The sequence below is a fragment of the Mycteria americana genome, chromosome 1 (assembly GCF_035582795.1).
Source record: "Mycteria americana isolate JAX WOST 10 ecotype Jacksonville Zoo and Gardens chromosome 1, USCA_MyAme_1.0, whole genome shotgun sequence".
Lineage (NCBI taxonomy): Eukaryota > Metazoa > Chordata > Aves > Ciconiiformes > Ciconiidae > Mycteria > Mycteria americana.
This window is the reverse complement of record NC_134365.1, coordinates 154,767,109-154,789,284: the sequence shown is the minus strand read 5'-3', so window position 1 is coordinate 154,789,284 and position 22,176 is coordinate 154,767,109. Positions and strand designations below refer to the sequence as shown.

At 41.7% G+C, this 22,176-nt stretch overlaps 1 protein-coding gene across 3 annotated transcripts in view; it reads right to left on the bottom strand.

Moving 5' to 3' along the window:
* Positions 1-22,176, bottom strand: part of RASA3 (RAS p21 protein activator 3) — a 134,883-nt gene that overhangs the window by 57,733 nt on the left and 54,974 nt on the right. For all 3 annotated transcript variants that reach the window (XM_075525282.1, XM_075525292.1, XM_075525302.1), the window contains one exon: positions 13,254-13,348. In XM_075525282.1, the coding sequence (XP_075381397.1) occupies positions 13,254-13,348 (95 nt within the window). The remainder of the gene's footprint in view (positions 1-13,253; positions 13,349-22,176) is intronic.

Below are 22,176 nucleotides of genomic sequence, written 5' to 3'. Positions count from 1 at the left end.
ACTGGTGAGTGATGTGATGGTTGGAGGCTGTCTTGGGCAGAGCGATCATGAAATGATAGAGTTTTTGATACGTGGAGAAGCGGCGAGGGGGGTCGGCAAAACTGCCACCTTAGACTTCCAGAGGGCGGACTTCAGCCTGTTTAGGAGACTGGTTGAGAGAGTCCCCTGGGAGGCAGCTCTTATGGGCAAAGGGGTCCAGGAAGGCTGGACATTCTTTAAGGAGGAAGTCCTAAAGGCACAAGAGCGGGCTGTCCCCAGGTGCCGAAAGACGAGCCGGCGGGGAAGAAGACCGGCCTGGCTGACTAGAGAGCTCTGGCTCGAACTGAGGAGAAAGAGGAGAGTCTATGACCTCTGGAAGAAGGGGCGGGCAACTCAGGAGGACTACAGGGGTGTAGCGAGGCTGTGCAGGGAGAAAACTAGAAGGGCCAAAGCTGAGCTAGAGCTCAGTCTGGCTGCTGCTATAAAAGACAACAAAAAACACTTCTTCAAATACATTAGCAGCAAAAGGAGAGCTAAGGAGAATCTCCAGCCCCTAGTAGATGTGGGAGGAAACACAGTGACCAGGGATGAGGAAAAGGCTGAGGTACTTAATGCCTTCTTTGCCTCAGTCTTTATTAGCAGGGCCGAATGTTCTATGGGTACCCAGCCCCTGGAGTTGGAAGATAGGGATGGGGACCAGACTGGAGCCCCCATTATCCAGGGGGAAATGGTGAGTGACCTGCTGCACCACTTAGACACTCACAAGTCTATGGGGCCTGATGAGATCCACCCGAGAGTGTTGAAGGAGCTGGCAGATGTGCTCACCAAGCCCCTTTCCATCATTTACCAGCAGTCCTGGCTAACTGGGGAAGTCCCTGCTGACTGGAGATTAGCGAATGTCACACCCATCTTCAAGAAGGGCCGGAAGGAGGACCCGGGGAACTACAGGCCTGTTAGCCTAACCTCGGTGCCGGGGAAGCTGATGGAGCAGATCATCCTGAGTGCTATCACACGCCATGTAGAGAATAACCAGGGGATCAGGCCCAGCCAGCATGGGTTCAGGAAAGGAAGGTCCTGCTTGACCAACCTGATCTCCTTCTATGATAAGGTGACCCGCCTAGTGGACGAGGGGAAGTCTGTGGATGTTGTCTATCTAGACTTCAGTAAAGCCTTTGACACGGTTTCCCACGGCATTCTCCTGGAGAAACTGGCTGCTCATGGCTTAGGCGGGTGTACTCTTCGCTGGGTAAAGAACTGGCTGGACGGCCGGGCCCAGAGAGTGGTGGTGAATGGAGTTTACTCCGGTTGGCGGCCGGTCACAAGCGGTGTTCCCCAGGGCTCGGTGTTGGGGCCAGTTCTGTTTAACATCTTTATCAATGATCTGGACGAAGGGATCGAGTGTACTCTCAGTAAGTTTGCAGACGACACCAAGTTGTGTGGGAGTGTTGATCTGCTGGAGGGTAGGCAGGCTCTGCAGAGGGACCTGGACAGGCTGGATCGATGGGCTGGGGTGAATTGTATGAGGTTTAACAAGGCCAAGTGCAAGGTCCTGCACTTGGGCCACAGCAACCCCATGCAACGCTACAGGCTTGGGGAAGAGTGGCTGGAAAGCTGCCTGGCAGAGAAGGACCTGGGGGTGTTGGTTGACAGCCGCCTGAATATGAGCCAGCAGTGTGCCCAGGCGGCCAAGAAGGCCAATGGCATCCTGGCCTGTATCAAAAATAGCGTGGCCAGCAGGACTAGGGAAGTGATTGTGCCCCTGTACTCGGCACTGGTGAGGCCGCACCTCGAATACTGTGTTCAGTTTTGGGCCCCCCACTACAAGAGGGATATTGAGGTACTGGAGCGCGTACAGAGAAGGGCAACGAAGCTGGTGAAGGGTCTGGAGCAGAAGTCTTATGAGGAGCGGCTGAGGGAGCTGGGACTGTTTAGCCTGGAGAAAAGGAGGCTGAGGGGAGACCTCATTGCTCTCTACAACTACCTGAAAGGAGGTTGTAGAGAGGTGGGGGTCGGTCTCTTCTCCCAGGTAACAAGTGATAGGACGAGAGGAAATGGCCTCAAGTTGCGCCAGGGGAGGTTTAGACTGGATATTAGGAAATTTTTCTTCACCGAGAGGGTTATCAAGCATTGGAACAGACTGCCCAGGGAAGTGGTTGAGTCGCCATCCCTGGAGGTATTTAAAGGACGTTTGGATGAGGTACTTAGAGACATGGTGTAGTGGTGGTTTTTGGCAGTGTTAGGTTTATGGTTGGACTCGATGATCTTAAAGGTCTTTTCCAACCTATATGATTCTGTGATTCTGTGATTCTGTGAAGATGTCTATCCTGCGTAACAGAGTGAAGACCAAACCCTGGTCTCAGGTTGCACCTATACTGCTAAGATCTTCCTCTACAGCAGATTTGTCTGGACAAAAGCTGGTGAAAGCAGTCCAAAGCAGAGCAGGGAGTGCAGTAACAATTAAGTAGCATGGACACGTGGAAGTTCAGTTCAAGGTCATTCCCTGGTCCTCTTACATTTAGCAGTATAAACAAACATTGAAGTCAGAGCCTGAATACTTGTCCTGAAGAAGCCTATGAGAGATTGTTTCTTACTGCTACAGTCATTCTCTCCCCTTCCTTGTATACCCCTTTCTCAGTACCACTCCTTCTGCACTATCTTGAATGCACGCTTCACGCTTTCCTGCATTTCACGCTTTCACTCCTCAAACGTCTATCACCTACTTACACCTTCAGTATTATGACTCAGTAGCGGTTTTTCCTGTCCGAGGGCTGGAACACAGGCCTTTCAAGTACATGTGGCAGATGATACTGGTGTTCATCCAGAAAACAAGAAAGATGACCTCTCCAAGCTGTATAAAAGCCTATGTTGCAGAGGCATCGCAGCAGCTCACTGGCATTTTGAACAGGGAAGGACCCAAACGTGTGTGGGATTTTAAAAAGATGGCTCCTGCCAGGTGTCTTTTGCATAATTTTAAACAAAATAATAAAAACAAACAACAATGCAAAAACCAAACATGTTGCATTTGGCTGCCAGACTCCTGATTCTTCATGTCTGTTTCAGCAAGACATGTATTGTCCTTCACCCTGTCAGTGTACGCAAATGTCAACATCTGTCATTTTCTTCCAAACTGAAGCCTGTCCTCATGAATAAGAGAAGGATTTCTCTGCACAAATGTGTAAAGCCACTTCTAGACCCACCTCTTTTAGACTCAGCACCACTGCAGTGCCCATCGTACCCACACTAATAAGGGCTAGGCACACAACCAGCTAAGAACTCTAGTTAAGCAGGACAGTTTTCTGGCTTTAGTTTTGCTACGTTTTCCCTTCCTCTTCACTGTTCTCTCTTCCGCTGGTCACATATTTTATCACAGGACCTAAACCACTAGCCTCTGGAGAACAAATTTGTATTATGAACCTGTAAAAAACATTGCTGCTATCTTTGTTGATATGCTGCATATTACCTTTACTAGAGAAATCAATGCTAATACGAGTTTTGAAGAAATTAAGAGACAAGAAAGAGATTTAGAAACTCTAAAGAAAATAGCCCTTTGTAGAAAAATACCAAGAAGGTAAAATAATTTTTTTTATAGAAATATTTCTGCTGATCTTAAACAAAGGCGAGACTGACCTCTCTCAGAAAAGAGAGAATGCTTCAATGCACTTAGGTGAGCCTGAATGCAAACTTACTTATAGTGCCCATTTGCTCGCTCTCACACAGACTGAGCAAGATGGAAGCTCCCTATTTTAGAAATCAAGCTGCAAAAAACCTTTTAAAGTCAGCAGTACTGCACACATTTTGCCAGCTACGTTAAGCACAAAAATATAGTGCTGCCTCTTTTGGGCTGAGCGCCATTTTTTCTTGTAGCTCTCATTTTTCTCTTGTGAAGACTTTGAAAATGGTCAGCTGCTCAAAAAGTGACTCAAAGCTTTGGAGAGCAAAACAGAGGTCATGGGATCACTGGGACCGGCAGCCCTACAACTATTCCCAGAACACCTCCTTACTTCCAGTTAATAACTCAAATACATAAATACATTAAAATAAGGCTACAGTATCATGTTTGCAGGCTTAATTCACAGAAAATATAACTCCTACATAAACAGAATGCTTTTTCCCAAATCAATTATACCATTAGGCAAAACATAAAGATATATCTCACTAGGTTTACTCCTGAGCAATGGCATTAGTTGGGTTTACAAAATACCAGATAATCCATTTTTCAAAAGGAAGACAGAAAACTATGCAAAAAATCAGTATCATAAAATCAACAGTTAATCTAAACAACAGAAGGTCAACCTATACTGGATTAGAAGTTCCACGGAAACAGGGAGTTGCCAATATCTTTATTTACTGACAGTTTATAAGAAAAAAATTCATATTTTTATTATTAAAAGAACTACTGTGATAGTAACAAGAGCTTCCAATTGTACTAGGTGCGTACAGTTACTGACAGCATTTACAAGCAGGAAAGATCAGATAATGCAGCAGGATAAAAAAATATGTTGTCCCTGTTTTACAGCGGAAACACCGTGGCTTGATCCTGCTCAGACAGAATCCCTGTTGCGGAGCCAGGGATTGAGTCTAGGATCAGTCCCAGGCCATAAAGCCATAAAGCTTTTTTTCCTTCAGCACAGCGAAAAAACTCAGAGAAGCTGCTGGAGGTTTGACAATTTTGAAGTAGAATGCATTAACTACTAAAAACATTTCCATAAAAAAAAGTATTTCAGGATGTTCCTAGAAGCAGCTATGCTCATTAGCATACCCTTCACATTTGGAAGGGTAGGACTTTTTCAAGGAACAAGCTGAAGGAGTGCCAACTCAACTGCTGAATGCTTCCTTTTCCATAAACTCCGACTGATATGGATGGGTGGGTTCATAGGTCGTATGTCTTTCCTAATCACATCTAGCATCACATAATGGGGCCAGCCAGCTTCCATTTTTCAGTTCTTGATTAAACAAGCCATCAGTAGACTGAATTTCTTGTAGGGAAGCAGACAGTATTCAAAAGGAAATCAGTAACAAACAAAACTTTTAAAGGGCCTTTCTGAGGAAAAAAAAAAATTATGCTTGTCAAATACCCCCTCTACTAAAAAATAATAGAATCAAGTTCCAGTCTTGTTAACATTCTCATAACACAAACAGGTATCAGGAAGAACTACACACAAAGCTATCTGAAAAACAAACTGAAACCGATCATAAGCTTGCAAAGAAACGAAAAAGCAGTATCAAAGTCCTGTTTTTATAGATACAGGAAAAGCCTGTCTCCAAGCATCTCATTTCTCCTTGGAACGCAGCTGTGAGTTACTATGGACTGAAACACCAGAAAACAGTTGTAAAGCAAGTAAAAGTATACAAATGCTACCTACATGGATCATGTTTCCAGAAGCTGCAAATTAGTGATTTAATTTAAACCCAGTATATATTAAAGGAGAAAAGAAAACACGCGACCGTAGATTATCCTAAAGTTATTCTATGACAAAGTTCTGCCACCCTTTTAGCATCTTGAACAAGTGGTGGGCCTCAGAGGCAGTATTTGCAAAATTACCAGGACACCACTGGGAGCCATTTCCAAGCACAATTACATGCACACATTTTGGCCTGGAATCTGACGTACACCACATGATCCAGTGACTGTAGATTCAGATGCAACATCTGATCTAACTCAAAACAGATGCAATCTGTTTTTTCAGGGAGATATTTACGAAAAAACACTGACAAACACTAGGAACCTCTGTGCTCTGTATCTGAGGCACAAAATGCACAAAAGACTGACAGTTTGCCTAAGTTCAAAAGACAGGAGCCAAATCTACCCAAATCTCTTAAATCATATCTTTAAGGAAGTATCAACCAAATCTCCATCCTTTTTGTTACTGTGAAACAGTTTTTAGAAATCTTTCACTTTTTAAAAACATCAAAGGAAAAGAACAAGTCTTCACTGTTAATTTTAAACAAAACCAGAAAATATACAATCTGCTTGCATGAATATGAAATACCAAGTCAATGACCTTCATATACAGGGCTCACACAGCACTATAATTCTCTCTTCTACAAAAGAACAATCACAAAAACTCCTAAAAAAAGGTATTTGTCTACTATTAAACTTGCTGGACAAGAGGTTTGTGATCACCCACTATTCCACTTCTCACTAGCCTACCCAATTTTGCTAGGGGCTTTCCCCTCCAAGGTGGGAGTGCATCTGTATGGAAGTTTTCCAAACATTTATCCCACATGGGGACCCTTATCCCAGCACAGTTCCGCAACCTCATCAGCTCTGCAGCTCAGCTCAACTCTGCTCATTGCTCAGGAGTGTGGAAAGAGGGACTGGGACCCACCTTCAGCTCTTTATTCTTCCTCCTGCTGGTACAGAGTGACTGCAGGCAGTCTCACCCCAGTTTCTGGAGGTGGAGGAGGGAAAAGATGTAACAGGGACAGGTTGTAGGAGAGGACTAGGCTAAGCAGGTGACATGAACCAAAGCCCATGACTAATGCCAGCACCTCACTGTTTCGGAATCTCAAATTTAGGATTGTGATACCCCTTGGTTTACTTTCCCTTGCTGCAAGTTGTCTGGAGAAAGGAGCATTGGAAGAACTCAACGCTGCACACAGACCATTCCAAACCATGGGATAACCTGTGCTGTTGCTTTCTCTGCCTTTCCAAATTTTATTTCAGGATATAGCAAATGTTATTAGACAGACCCTGTCTACTTTGAAACCCTCTTAGGCAACTTTCTGAGATGTCACTTTCTGGCACGCATAAAGCTTAAAAGCAAACAATAAAACTGACCTGAACTCTTAAGAGCTCACTAAATGCTGTCACGAGGGAGTGGGAGAGGAAAGACCAAGGGTGCAGCTACTGCTTTAGGTAAATCCAGCCCTTCAGTATTATCAGCAGCCCCACATAAGGTCACAGCCTAACAGCAGGTTCAAGAGCAGGAGGAAGAGTTTGTTTGCTGTCTTACATTTGCTGCTGTAACAGCTGCTCCTTCCTTTAGCAGAGGGCAGCAGGCGGCTGGGAGAGGTCTAAGGATCACGCTCCAGATCGCAGTCTGCCTACTGGACCCCAGTGCAGCATCGAAGAATCTGGAACAAAATCCAGTCTATCGCCAAGGAAAGTGCAACAGCTCTAATGAACACTGCATGGACTCATAAATGCTAGGTAAAGCAGAACTGATGTCTGCTTGGTCTCCGTATGTGCAAGCATGTCAGAATTGCTCAGTAACTGGCAAACATCTTCAAATGGCACAATGTTAACCTTCCTGCTTCTCTAAAGGAAGAATACCTCCATATGGTCAAAATCCTTATAATTAGTCATGTATTCCTCTCAAATACTTTGATGCGATACAGTATGTAGATACTGTAAATGAAAGCCACCTGGCTTTCATTTCCCCAGACAAACTGTGTTCTGCAGATACAGAATCCAGGTATGTTATTTTGAAATAATGTAAATTTATTATTCAGCAGTAGGTGCTCCTTACTACATCATGTTACAGACTAGCTTTTTAAAAGTAACAGACCAAAACCGGATAGACTGTCTTACCCCTTTGCACTGATAAGTCTGAATACTGCGCCCCTACATTCACATAGGGAGGAAGTCTTGCCACAAAGCAGGATCTGGTCAACAACTGGTCTTTTCATTTATCACAAACATTATTTACCATTGTTGACGCACGATTCAGTTCTCTGAAATAATTTTGTTGGTAGGCATGTAGCCTTGAGAATCTTCCTACCCTATCAAAACAGAGATTTCATCTCTTTTCAAAACAACTAGAAGATAGAAACCTAAAAGCCACTGTTCATAAAATAGAGGGTAACACCCATTTATTTCCTGTGTGTGGTGGAAAGCTGATACCAAACCTGGAAGCAGCTTCTTCTTTTTACAATTTGCATATGCCCATGCTTACAGTAGGTTATACAAAATGTGTCAGTGACTCATCTTTATGCTAGAAGCATTTAAATACCTACACAAAGATAGTTAATGTCAGTGTTGGACAGTGCTCATGCAATGCTTTTAACTGTTTAATAGAGTAGATAATTCTGTCAATCACTGGAGTGAAACAGCCCTATACAGTTACTCCTAAAGACAGTTTGCTCAACCTACTTCTATCTTCAAACCCATATTGTTAAGAAAGTAACAATTAGCATCAGAGCCATTCCAGTTAAACACCATTTGCTCTACATATATAAAAAGCATTGATTTATACAGAACAAGAAGCAGGCAGATATAGGAAAGACTGTGGCAACTTTCACAATATTATGAAGGTAGGGCGAAAGAAAATAACATAGTAAGACATTTCCAGCTTCCTCTGCAGATCTGGGATAAACTTCTCTTGTCACACAGGACTGAATGGAGAAGAGCTAATTTAAAAGCTGCTGGTGAAACCTTGGCTCTGCTGAAGTCATGGCAAAACTCCCACCCTGGCAAGGCCAGGATTTCATTCATGAAGCCTGACACTTGGGACACAGATTCTGCATTCAATGGGAAGGTGCTGACAAAGGAGAGGGTTTTTTGAGCAGCACAGACTGCCTTGGATATAGTCTTCTAGCCAATATACAGGCAGCATTTCAGAGCCAGTAGTGATTTCCAGCACGACAAAAGGATTTTAGGTGTACTCTCCAAACATACCTGTAAGTAAGGTTTTCCACTAATGATGTATAGTCCATCACCTAACACTTATTATCAGTCCATACTCAAGAACAGACATGTTTAATCAATAGTCAAAGGCCTGTGTAGGCAGAATGCTAATGTGGTGGAAGGAGGAGGAAGGGCTTTTGGTGTCTGAAGAAAGTACTTCTTGACATCAGTAAATCTTTTGCACAAAGCTTTTCGTACAGAAGGTTAAAATGCGAGATAACTTGCTTCCTCAGTGTTTGTTATCTGCCCTTTACATGCCTTTTTTTTTTTTTTTTTAAAGTTGATAGCCAAATAGATATGTTTGAGACACATCAAAGTTCTTATACGGAGGAAGGGGAAATGAGCAATTTTCAAGTTTTTATATCAGATTTTTTTTGCCCCCAACAACAAGTTTTACATAAGACCTTGAGCATGACTGGCTTTGGAAAAGCACTCTGTCATTTAATACTTAGAACTCAGCTATACGAGAATATGACCATTTCACATTTGTCAGTGCTGTGGAGGAAGTAACTCAAGGCACACTTGAAAAGGGGAACTTTTAAAGCAAGAGCCTGCACAGGAAAACATGTCAGAATGATCTAATTCTCCTTGCATTTCTCCCCCGCTTTGGCATATACAGAGTACATGGTTTGGAGTATGCTGCTGTATTTTGATATTAATCAGAACGTCTCTGGATCTTTAACCGCTTTGCTGATTACATGCGCACAAAGGGTATTCGGGTTGCAAAGCTCAAACTTCACAAAACTGACTTAAACTATGCAGGGCTGAAGTTACTGTGAAAAAAAATGAAGGGGAAAACTACTTGAAAACAGGAAAGGCCTTTTAAAGGTCGCATGGGCACTTGGGCTTAAATTCCGCTGAGAACGCATGGACCACTGAGAGCATCTGTCATCTACAGCCCCAGGCAAATATCTGAATCAGTAACTGTTGGGTAAACTTCAGCATGTGAAGGAAAGGCAAACATTCATGGATCAAGAGAGATGTACACACAATAGCATGGTAATTTTTGCTTCCAGTCCTCAAAAAGCATGAGAATGAGAATATAGCAGGTCATGAAAGACAAATAACTAGTAAAAAAGAAATACATCCCATGGAAAGTGTGCAACATCATGTTCTTACCGACTTCAAACAGCTTAGAAAGTTGTGTCTGCTGTTGCTAGTCCCTCCCCTCCAGCTGAGGCAACCTGATTGTTCATAGGCTATTTCAGTGCAAAAGTTAAACCATTTTCAGTAATGGCACAATTCCTGTTTTAACTTCCCACTGAAATGTTTGAGTACTTGTACTGTCAGACACTGGGTATTTAGCTCTGGGCATGGTAACATCCCACTGAGGAGTAGGCAAACTCTATCAGAAGATGGGAACTTAAAATTCCTTCAACTAAATCTGCACAAACCCACGTGGTTACAGCATCATACTTTCAGAACAAGTTTTCCAGTCTGGAAAGTTAAGCCATGAATTATGCATTTAACAGCTGCTGTCAAGTTTCATTCTGCACTCTGTATAATAAATCTTCCTGTTAGCATTTAACATGTTTTAGTATATTTAAAAAGGAAATATTCAGAAATCATGTCATTTCCTATTTGTATGCCAAACACAAACACAATTTTGCTGGAGTTTAATAGTTTCTTCTCCACAGAGCAGCTTGAACTTAAACCACTTATAGCACAACAGTTTCATCACCCAGGCTGTATCCAAACAGCGTTCAGGGTATACACTGACAGGACTATAGCAGACCATGCCGTATGTTATTTTCAAACTAGTGAGAGCAAAACCAGTAAGCTGTGGGGGCATCAATTTACCAACAGAATAAAAGCCTGTCAACCTCAAGGGGCAATTACAGTCCATTGCTGAATGACACAGCACTGTGTTCTGATGGCTACTGTTACGCACCCACTCAGAAGAAGGGAAAATCAGGTGCACCTGATTATGCTGATTATCTCAATAAGCTAGTTTGCTCCTCGACCAAATGATGAACCAAAGCCACAAAGGGCATGTGGGTGGGTAATGCCCAATCTGCATCTGCCGGCTGAGCAGCTGCGCAGCACCTGTACTGCTTTGTGTGGGACTGTGCACCACACTGAACAGCATCAGTGGTGGTGAGATTACAGGCCTCTTAGCAGCTCTTAGCCTAGATGGACAATGCCCTCATTTTTTCTTCAAGATAAGCAATCATGCCTGACTCCGGTACCTCTTGCTGTCAAGCAATAAATGGAGGTGGCATTAAAGCATCTGACAATAATGCTCATATCTGTGTAGGCTGACAATTAACATAGTCCTGCTGTCAGTAACATTCTCATCTGCCATAAAGTTTATCAAGTCGTAATCTCACCTTGCACTCCTGAACATACAAAACATCTTTGTAAGACAGTAAGAATTAGCAATGTTGGAAAACCATAAAACTGAATGCAAAGCCTCAAGCTAAACACCTTGGCAACCATGCCTGATGGAGTTATACAACATTACCGCTTACATTTTGATTTTTTTTAAATATATATAGGCTTATTTATTTTGTACAGCATCAGAATAGAGATATAGCTTCCAAATAAAATCTGAGAAAACAGCGCAAAATATTAAGAAATCCACTCAAATTCCATTAACAGTAGAATTCTATTTGTTTGTTTGTTGTATTATTTTGTACTTGCAAAAAAAGAGAGCAATCTCCTCATCATATACTATTCCCTCTCTATGTATGAAGACAGTAAACAGTATAGCCATTTGAAAATTTGTACCATTTCTGGAACTCATACAAGTGAGGTCCAAGCCATGTCAAGAACAAAATTTTAAATCCTACTCAGTAAACTTCAGATAAACAGCTCAAAATACCAGTTCTTACATCAGAAATGTTATTATCCTTCATTTCAAATCAGTCCTTCTGTTCTGAAGAACGAGGCCAAATGTGTCCCAGAACTGGGCATCTGAGAACCATGGCACCCAAGAACACTAGTATTTCAATAATCCATTGATTTTAAGCTGGTTTTCAGTTTCTGACTGGACTGATTGGTCTGCTTAAAACCTGGATATTTTCAGGCTTTGCACACAGTAAAGAAAAGTTCTACGCACGCTTATCACTGTCACCCAGTTTCTTTCATGTCACGGCCTAATGCATTAGAAAGAATTAGAAACCTGGTCTCTGATTTTTACTTTTTTTTTTTTTTTAATTCCTCACTCTGACTTGTATGACCTCAAGCAAGTCATATTCTTTCTGACACTTATTCTCACCGTATTCGAAGTGTGGGAGTGACACTAGCTTACCTCAATACGGTGCTGGGATGCATAACTAAATAACCATGAAGTGCTCTACAACATGGAAAATACTATTAAGACCACCGGCCAACAAAACCAGAAGTAAGATGCAGGAGTGCCCTGGCATGTGGCTCAATGTTTAATCCACTAGATTATGTAGCCAATGGGGACAACTGCTCAAATGATAAAACTGATAGCTGGCACATTAAAATTGCTTTTTAACTACTAGTATTTGCATGATTCACTGCAGATGTTAACTACCTAAAATTTCTTAAATTATTTTCCTTAAAATTGAGGCAAAACTGAGTAACATTGCATAAATACTTATCATTAACACAAATATTCTTTTTTCTCTTAGAAATGAAAAAGTGTTTAGAAAAAGATACAACTGAGATACCACAATGTAAAAAAATACAAACATAAAAATACTCCTTCATTTGGCTATCTTCACTTGCATAAGAATTCATACAAAATATTTACAAATCTGCTCCCACTATTATGGAAAACAAAACCCTCTTGCAGACTCCTTAACATAAAGGCTGTGGAACATCTAAGTACATGGATAAAATCATCAAGGTGCTGTTCATATTTCCACTAGTTGTAATAAATGCTTATCATGGAGCCCACAAATAGCTTTTAACAGTTGGGCTCTTGTAAAGATACAAACAGCGTAAGTGATAAACTGTACAAACAATTACAAACAGAGAACGTGCTTTCCAGCAAATATTGTGCTGATTTATATTGACCTGATATCCTACTACATAAGTTTAATTTCTTGCTTTGTTATAATGACTGTTTTCACAAGACCTAATATTGCAATAGAAAATAGAATCTGCTTCAAAAGACAGTAAGTACAAAAAAAGAGGAGTCTCACTGTGTACCAAAATCTGCAAAGTACCAAACCCTAAATGGAGCTGAAGGGATACAATTATCAGCATTCCCTTGGTTTGGAGCAGGGCCTAGAAATCTGGCAAGGAGTGTTTTTTTCATCTGAGATGTACTTGTTGCCATTCCTGTGACAACCTGCCTACATAATTATTTAAAACAGTACCTGCAGATACTATTTTCAAGCTGGCTCCACTCCCTGAGGAATCAACAGTTATTTACAAGGTTTTGAAGTTATTTGATACTTGAGATAACCACAGCCCTCCTTGTATCAGTGACCCTGATAGTTCACAGTTTTAATTATTTCTGTAGGCAGAATCCAGGCCCCATTGATTTACACACACTCGTAATTCACCCTACACACACACACAAGTTGCAAATATCACTGAAACCTAAACCATACTAATGAGCAATGCTTCCTTTTTGTAGGGAAGCAACACATCTGTCCTAGAGCCATGGAACTCATAAAGCTTCCATGGCCCTGTTACAAATACTCCTTTGCAAAGATAATCTCACCTGTACTTCTGAATCAGCATCAACATGCTGGAGTTGAAACCAGGTGTCTCTGTTATGATACTTCTGCAGATCTTCTTTCTGTATAGCTACCTTTCCTGGAAATAAAACAAACCAGAAGCACAGTTTAACACATGCTATAGCTCCCACAAAGTACATTTCCATCAAAAACAAGTTCTAAAACAACGATTCAAGGACTGTCCTATTCAAGAAAGGCTTCAGAGCAAGGAAAGATTTCTTCAGGGCATACTTATTTACACAATACATAATTCATTCTGATGAGCAGCTTTTTCCACTTCATATTGCGAAAGACTTTAAAATTCCTAACGTCATAGTCACCTAACACGCTGAAGCACTGGGCTCCGTGGATGAGCTTGTAAGTATACTTACAGTAAAAATACCATTATTACTACTTTGACATGACAATTAAACTTGTGGGAGGAAAAGCTCTAAAATTGTTGGAGAGAGCAGCGTTGTTTGTTTCTGATTTGAGGCAGATGTCTATAACAATCCCAAAAGAAAGTTCCATGCATGCTAATGATATTTTAGGATGAGGCTTTTCACTATATATTTTTGTAGAAGGGCAGCAACTAGAGATGCCAAGTCACAGTAGATTCCCAGATCTGCATTTTGAGGCCCTGTTGACCTAGCTCCCTCACTCAAATCTTGCAGAGTTTGCATTCCACAACCCAGAGCCACCCAAGTACTACCCCTGACTGTATTAAAAATAAAAAAACCCCACACCACAAAACAGTACAGCTTTTCCCCCTCACCTTTTTAACCCCCTCTTACCCCTACCAAATTAGCTGGTTTGGTAGTTATGGCAACAGCAGCCAGTTCCATGCTGTGAACTAATGTACATGCATGCTAACGGCTAATATATATATAAAGCTGAAACTTTTATCTTGCCCAGTTTCTCTCAGGCATTATGTAAAGCACTCTCTGAGGGGCAATGAAACTTTTTCCAAGCATCTGTCTTTGTATACACAAAGCAGAGCATGGCATGCCTGAGGAGCACGTGATCCTCAGAAAGCAGCTTTGGGCTGGGTGGTTCCCCAGGCACTGAGCAAAGCAGCATGTTCAAAATGAAAGAATCCAGGACAGAGACATTCACGAGGCTCAAGAAAGCTGGTTTTTGGCAATGGGATTTGGTAGCAGACTTTTCTCTGCTAGAGCAAGCTGCGTGCATACAGTTTGCAACCACTGCTTTGCTACAGAAACAAACTTTCTTTAACCAAATCCTGCTAGATAAAATGTACCGATGGACACAGTCTTAGTGGGAGAGAGATTTCCAAGGCTTCTCAAACCCATGCAGTTTGGCCAGAAGTCAGTAATACATCACACCAGCAAATGTCAACAGAACACATTTACCAAAAAAAAAAAAAAAATCCACACAATGAATGCAAGACTCTGAAAATGGCAAACACAAAGTATTCTCCTTTCTGAAATCTAAAAGCTTACTAAAGTCCCAGCAGTAAGTTATTACACCCCAGTGCTCCCTCAAGTTCTGGCCTTTTCCTTTAGCTGTTGTTGGATGGCTCCACCCAGCCCTCCTGTTTGCTGGGCTGCTCCATGTACCCTGCTGCAGCTGCTGCTGCATTCTTCTGTCACCCTTGGGCTACTTCTAGTGACAGTGTCCATATTTCCAGTCCCAGTTTCTAAACTACTCTGCCATGCTTCCACAGTTGCACTCCAGAGTATCCACCAGGGTTTCTGCTCTGGCTTCCACACAGCTGCTGGCTAATTACTCCCAAGTCTTGCTCATTGTGCCCTCAGTGTCTCCTCCCCTTGCTTGTCCTTTAGATATTACCAGATCCATCTCCTGGCAAACATTAAACTAGAGATTAACAAGGCAGATTCATTACCAGGCTCTTTATTGGATATGCAGAGCAAGCAACTTGAAACTTCTTAGAAAAGCAATAATTAAATTACATGAACCTACAAAATAATATGGCAGAAAGGGTAAATAAGACATCTGAACTGTGCTGAACAGAGGACACCAAGCTACGCTGTTGAGAATCTCTGTAATGATGGCCGTGTATTTTCAAAGCTTCTACTTTAATTCTGCAATCGCAGCAGTTTGTGGGCAACTTAGTTTCTCTAAAACATTTTGAGAGTAATTTAAACAGGTGACCTTCCAATAATTGCTTTGGACCTCATTTGAAATTGTTTACATTCACTGCTTGCTATCCTCACTGTACCCTTTAATCTCTTGCAGAAATCCTCCACCTAACTGCAGTGCAACATGCACGTCCCAAACACCATTGCCCATATCTTTCAATCAGTCTTGTTTACAGTCACCACCCTTGCAGGGAATGTCCTTGTGGAAAACCCAAGGACGATTTCACCAACATCTGAACCTGTAGGTAGCATAAATGGTGTTATCACTGTCCTCTCTTTTAGCAGGGAGTTCCACTGCTCCCTACATCAAGAATGGTAAGATAACCCAGATGGGTCTGACCGCACAGTCAGTATATAATTGCAGCACAAAGTGTTTTGGAGGCAACAGTACATACCTCCAGCTCCGAGAGGGTTAACATGGTGGTACAACTGTTTTGATTAGGAAACTGTTTGAACAGCACTGTTTGCTCTGCACACAAGCAAGTCTTATTAATGAGTGAAACTTATTGACTAGGCTGGCTGGAATCCAGGGTTTTTCACTGTATACCAAATGATCCACAAAGGAGAAAAATCTACTAGGGAAAAAAAATGGGGGGGGAGAGGGAAGGGAGAGTAAAAAAAAAAAAGGGCCTACACTTTGGCTAGTCTAAACATATACAAAGGTATATTACTGTTAGGGCAGATGGTTTGCTCTGCCGCCCTGTTAAACAATCCTCTGTGTACAGGAGCACCCTGCACAATTTCTGTTTATAACTCTTTGCCTGTACCGGCCATGTCCATATGCTCACACTCCTCCTCCTCATCACCACCAGGCCCACGTTAAGGCACAGTGCACGTGCTGAGCATGGTCAGGTCCTGCCCTCCTCTAGTCACTGCTCTGCCACCAGCTGACCTACATCTGACCTGGCTCAAACAACTTCTAGCCTTGCCAGAACCAGGTTAAATCTAGGCCAATAATCACAAGCTGTTGGCACCTGTCATTTGACCTGACACATCATGATAAGGGCCTACAACTCTCCTTGAAGATAAACCTGAGACAAGAGGTCAGAAAGGTTTACCACCACGCATTTACAGGACGTTTTCCTCTTTGTGGTTCTTCAGTGCGCTCCCAAACTGGAGCCCATTGTCCTGTGCTCTTTCTCAAGACTTGGGTGGCTGCCAGGCAGCAGCGAGAGACTCCAAAACTTGCACCTGAGGCACCCAGCCACTCCTGCTGGTTTCCTCAGAGCCGCCCCAGGCCACAGAGTCTGGGTCTGTTTAAGCTTTTAGACACTGTATGGGAGGAGGCAGGAAACAGCAGAGCATGCTGAACGGTATAAGGTGTGATTTAAAAACTTAGTTAAGTTACATTTTTAAGTTAGATTCTCAGCAATAAAACCAGCAACAGTGAGGTAAAAGCATTCTTCTCATCTGAACTAATTTCTTTCCTAAGTCTGACATTCACCAGGACCTCAGGTTGGGGGAGGGTGGGGAAACCCCACACACTCCTGCATGTTTTTCAGCCATATGGCAGCAATTTCCCTATGTCCTCCCCAGTTCAGACTGAACAGATCTTCACCAGCACACTTGCATCCTAAACCCTGTGTTCAAAACAAAGATGTGACATGTCACACCTGACCCCTTCCTTCTGTGAATCTCTCTTTAGGGAAAAAACCAATCTACTAACAACCTATTATTTCAAACATGTGGCCGGCCAGCTCACAGATGAATGAAGTTACTACCTAGGGCCTGGATGGTCCTAAGGGTGCAAATTCCACTTTATGATCCGTGGTGCAAACTGATTTAAAAGCGTCCTACTTTCCCACTCCATGCACCCCTGTCCCTGTGGCATGCTGTACTGAAACTGTTGAGGCAACCAATCCAAACTAAAAAACACTGAACAATGAAAATAAACATTCTCAGGGAGGAGAAGGGAGGAAGAAGTACGTTTCAGGGGTCATGTGTGGGCGCTGTTGGCATTTTTAACACACAGATCATTTCAACTGACTTGTTTTATGGCTTCCCCACTCAAGAGTCACATTAACACAGCTAGAAGATAGGAGATACCAGAAGGTCAGTAATTCGGGCACAGAGGCAGAAATACACAACAGAGATGGGTAGGGATTTCTGGCTACACCACTTGGGAAAGTGTGTGTGGAAGCACCGCACCCTCAGTGCCCATCCCTCACTGGAGTTTCAAAACCTCTTCCCAGGCAAGTCAATGCAGCCCATTAGCTTGTCCCTGGACATGCCTGGGCTTGTTAATGCATGGAAATGTTAGACCCTGAAAAGACTAACAAGAGTTGATAATTTGGCTCAGGCATTCTCCAACCAGTCACAACTTCCTTCTGTCTGGATTACCTGTTGGTGACAAAAGGATTAGGCACTACTTTGAGGATTACATCTCACCTTTTAATACTCATTTACCAGTTTGCAGAGTGTTTGCCTCACAGCTGAGATATGTGAACAATTATATCAGATGCTAGATTAGTAGAAGATATATTCCTTTACCAAAAAAGAAGTCAGACAGCAATATGACAGGAGTTTGTAATTTTAAAAGGGCATGAGGCTCTACCTGAAAAATGGTCCAACAGTTATTTTACAGAACCCTAAAAACAGAGCATTTCAAGGAGCTCTTGTACCTTCTCTTTAAGTTATCTTTATCTTGGAATACTTGCACAGTGAAAACCACAGAACTTTGCATATTGCTGCCAAGTGAGCTGAAGCAATATAATGTAATATTTTTAATACAACATACTCCATTAACACTGACTGCAGTATAGTTAATTTATAGCAAAGGGTTAGGTCTGAGTCACATGTTAAAAGGCCCCAAACGCCTAATTAATTCTGTCTTCTCTCAGCTCTGAGCAGAGACTACTTTGTCTCCTACGTGCTGCAATATTAGGCGGCAAGAGCACATGGAAGCTAGTTCAGAAGTTGCTTTATGCTAGTATATTAAGTGCACAGACACACTGTTATCAGTGAATTCATTTGAAATAACTGATATGAAGGAGAGTCACTTTCAATAGCTGGAAAGACTAAGGACAAATCAGAATCAATTTTAATGAATGTTTTAGGCTGTGAAAGCCTTATGAAACTTCAGTTACCTTGAAATCTCCAACCAAGAAGCAATGCTACTGTTCCAGACTACCTGGAATTTTGTAATTATCTATATGAAAGGTTATTTGTCATCAAATAAAAGTACTGAAACTTTGCAAGACAAAAAAGGACTAGGTACCTGCCTTGTTCAAGAACAGTACAAATTCACTCACCCCTCCCCATAACATGGAAAAAGATAGAAACAAGCAATCTCCCTACTTGAGGATTAGAAAGATAAGGATGATAATTAGGGGCAACATAAGGCTTCAGAGCCTTAGATGCAGCAGAATGGCTCCCTCCTGGCTCCTGTGCAGTGCACCATGAAGCACAAGCACTACTAGACCATTTGCTACCATGGGTAAGAATTAGTGGCGACAATGGCAGAACACTTCCAGCACAGCAGCGTGCATCCTACACAGAGTACTGAGGTGTACTATACTCATGACACCAGTTTTGTTTGTTTTTTTAATAACTAGTCCAAATATAGTAAGAATATCACTTACAAAACCAATTTTTCCCCTTCATGGGATATATCTTGGATAATAAGGCAGAGAAAAGTAGGCGGTGGATAAGACACAGCTTCTATCCTTAAAAGAAGCAAGCTGTAGCATTGCATGGACTATCTTCTATCAGGGTAGTTTTGCTGGCCACAATCCTAAAGATCTTGCCTGGCTTACATTGCAATTTCTACTCTCCCTTTCTGTTTAAAAAAAACCAAAGAAACAAACAAAAAAACCCAAAACACCACAAACAAACAAACAAAACCCCACAACATACCCAACCACACCTCTGGTATCAATTCTCTGCCAGCTGCTCTCTGGGCCCTTAAAGTGTCCATACATTTGAGAAAGGTGGTATAGCCCATGCCTGGTTGCAATGGGAGAGCAGTCCTAAAATCTAGAGTTGCAGTCACTGTTGTCTGCCTTACAGTAGGCACCAGGACCCTGAGCATGCTGCCTGCACTGAACAACCATCTCCTTCATCCCCTCCATCACCAGCCCCTTCCAGGTACTGCTACCAGAAGCCACTGCTACTGCATCTTCTTCACAGTCCCAGTCTTTGCTTAGTTTCAAGCAAGGCATCAGACAGAGACTGCTTAACATCTGCTACTGCTGAGATAAGTCAAGTACTGCATAAAATACAGAAAGCCCCGCTCAAACTATAGCAGAACAGTCAAAGGTAAGCTGGGAGGATGGATCTATGATGATATTCTAAATACAGATAATATTATATTAATATTACTAATATACAGAACACTGTGATTTGGTAAGGAGGAGGGTTCCATAAAAGGACAGTCAAGGTTCTAGCACATTATGCTTAGTAGTTTTGCTTATAATGTATGTACTTGTAGGAGGAAAAAGGAAAAATATGTATTTTTGAAAGCTCAACTTTGTTTTCCTGCTTTTGTGACCATCTGTTATGTTAGAAGATAGTGTGAGTGCATCCTAACAATTTATTCTATGCAGAAAGTATTTCTTTTAGGCTTTCTATGCAACTGTAGAGAATCTTCTCAGGATAATTCTAGTTTATAGCTTCTTGAGACTTGTCATTGTGGGACAGTCATCCATTTCCTTTATTTTGTTAGTAGCTATATTTATACCATACTGAGTAGCTATTATTCCCATGTCATCCAACAGTATGTTATGGAAACAGTAAACTAAGCTGTGACTGCTGCCTAAGCCATGGTTGGGGTGGAGGAAACGGAGGAACACAATTTTCTATTAAAATCTTGAGCTCTGCTTCGCATTGTATTGGAAGATCTTTCCTCCACTTAGCTAGCAAGAAGCATAGTTTAACAGGGATGATTCTTTTCCAGTTTTTATTTTAAACCAATAAAATAATCAAAAGGTGATGCTTCAGCTACATTTGGCAACGGTTACCTAACAACGGTAGATGGTTTGCTTGGACGTTTGGTAATAAATGGTGGCAACTCTACAAACACCTCTCTTCAGCTTTGGAAGTAGGCATTAACAAAGGCACAGTCACGTCAAACATGCAAGCCTCAAACAACTTTCAATTCCAGGGTGTTTTCATTCTGTGAGAGTGTCCATGAGCTACGATTTGGTTTCATCTACTTTAGTCCAGAGCAGCTAAGTTTAATTACCGCCGAAGGAAAATTTGTTTTATTGCCTTAGTTTACTTCAGCTCATCTAGTATTAAGCAGGAAGACAGTTACAACCTGCCAGAATACAATGGCTACAAGAGTTTCAATTTGTTGTAGAACACACTTAACCTCCATGAAGGTGACTTACAGCAGTTAAGTTATAGTAAATGTAATTACCAGAATCACTTGCTAGTCTTCTCCTCACTGGCTTTCTGCTCCTTCATTGAAGAGCTTAGCTTAGGCATTTCACATCTGGGCTTTATTCAGTACCATTCCATCCCCATCAGCATCCCCAACCAAGCCTCCTCCTCAGTCAGGAATACCACAAACTTACAGAATAAAGTTCTTGCTCCCCAATGCAGTATGGGGGCCAAGACTTGATATAGTGAATTTACTTTTTCCCCTCAGAACTTCAGAGGGGGTGCATTTTGTTCTGTTCAGGTTCCTGCTTAACGGGGGGGGGGGACCAAACATGTGATTTGTGATTTAAGTAGAGTATAAATAATTGTGTACTTGTCACCTGAAGGGCATATGATATTAACTATTCTCTCAGCGCAGTGTTAAATGACTTGGTGTGGCACATTTCCTGTTTTTTAACTGATCTATATGTTCAAGATCACAGCCTGGCAGCCTGAACTGTTCATTACACACCTAGGACAATACCAGCTCAGGGCTTATCGTGGAGATGGTTTTCTTCACTAAATCTGCTCAATTATTAAAGGATGAGAAAAGCCTTCTGTCCCACTGTATTGGAGCAGCTTGCCTCATTCAACATTTCTAAAAAGCTGAAAACTAAATATCAAAACAATCATTAAAGAACATATATTTGCATTTGCCTTATTTAGCAGCACTACTATCCTAATATTCCTTCTACTGCATCCAGCCAGAGGTATCCATTACTACTGGAGGGGTACTAATAGACAGTTTTTCAACTTAACCCCATCTCCTCAATGTTTCTCTCATTGTAACAGCTAGATGAAAATAGCTATCCTATGTATTATACAGACACATATTCCATCAAATTGGCCTACTACTCCTATTTGATCATTTGGAAACAAACAGATCTAATTTTAAATGGAATTTACCATCACTTTCAGTAGTACATTTCCTACTCAAAGCATCTCAACATACTATATAAATCAGTATATAAACTCCAGCCAGTAACAGTCAAGACACACAATATCAATTAAACAACAACGTAAGACTAGTTTATTTCCACAGTAACTGTATATTTGCTACATTTTATCTAAAAAGGACAAATCATATTTCAGATTCACCGAGCTCTGCATTTTCTTCATTATATTTGCATTTCAACCGGGATCCAAGACTTCCAAGACACAGTTGTTCAAGAGTTGTATCTGTTTAGCTAGCAAAATCCTACATGACTTAGCAAATTATGATTAGGAAAATGCAAATGTAATAAACAAACATGCAAACTGAAAGATATCTTTATCTGCACAATCCTCTCATCCTGTATGCCAAAATACTACAGCATGTTCCAAAACATATCTGCTACACATGCGTTCCAGTTTCTGAATTTATTTGGTTCTCCTCGGAAGTTTCTGTCAGAGGTTGCAGGGGGTTCTTGTTTTTCATTTTCTGGCCCCCACTCCTTCCGCTTTT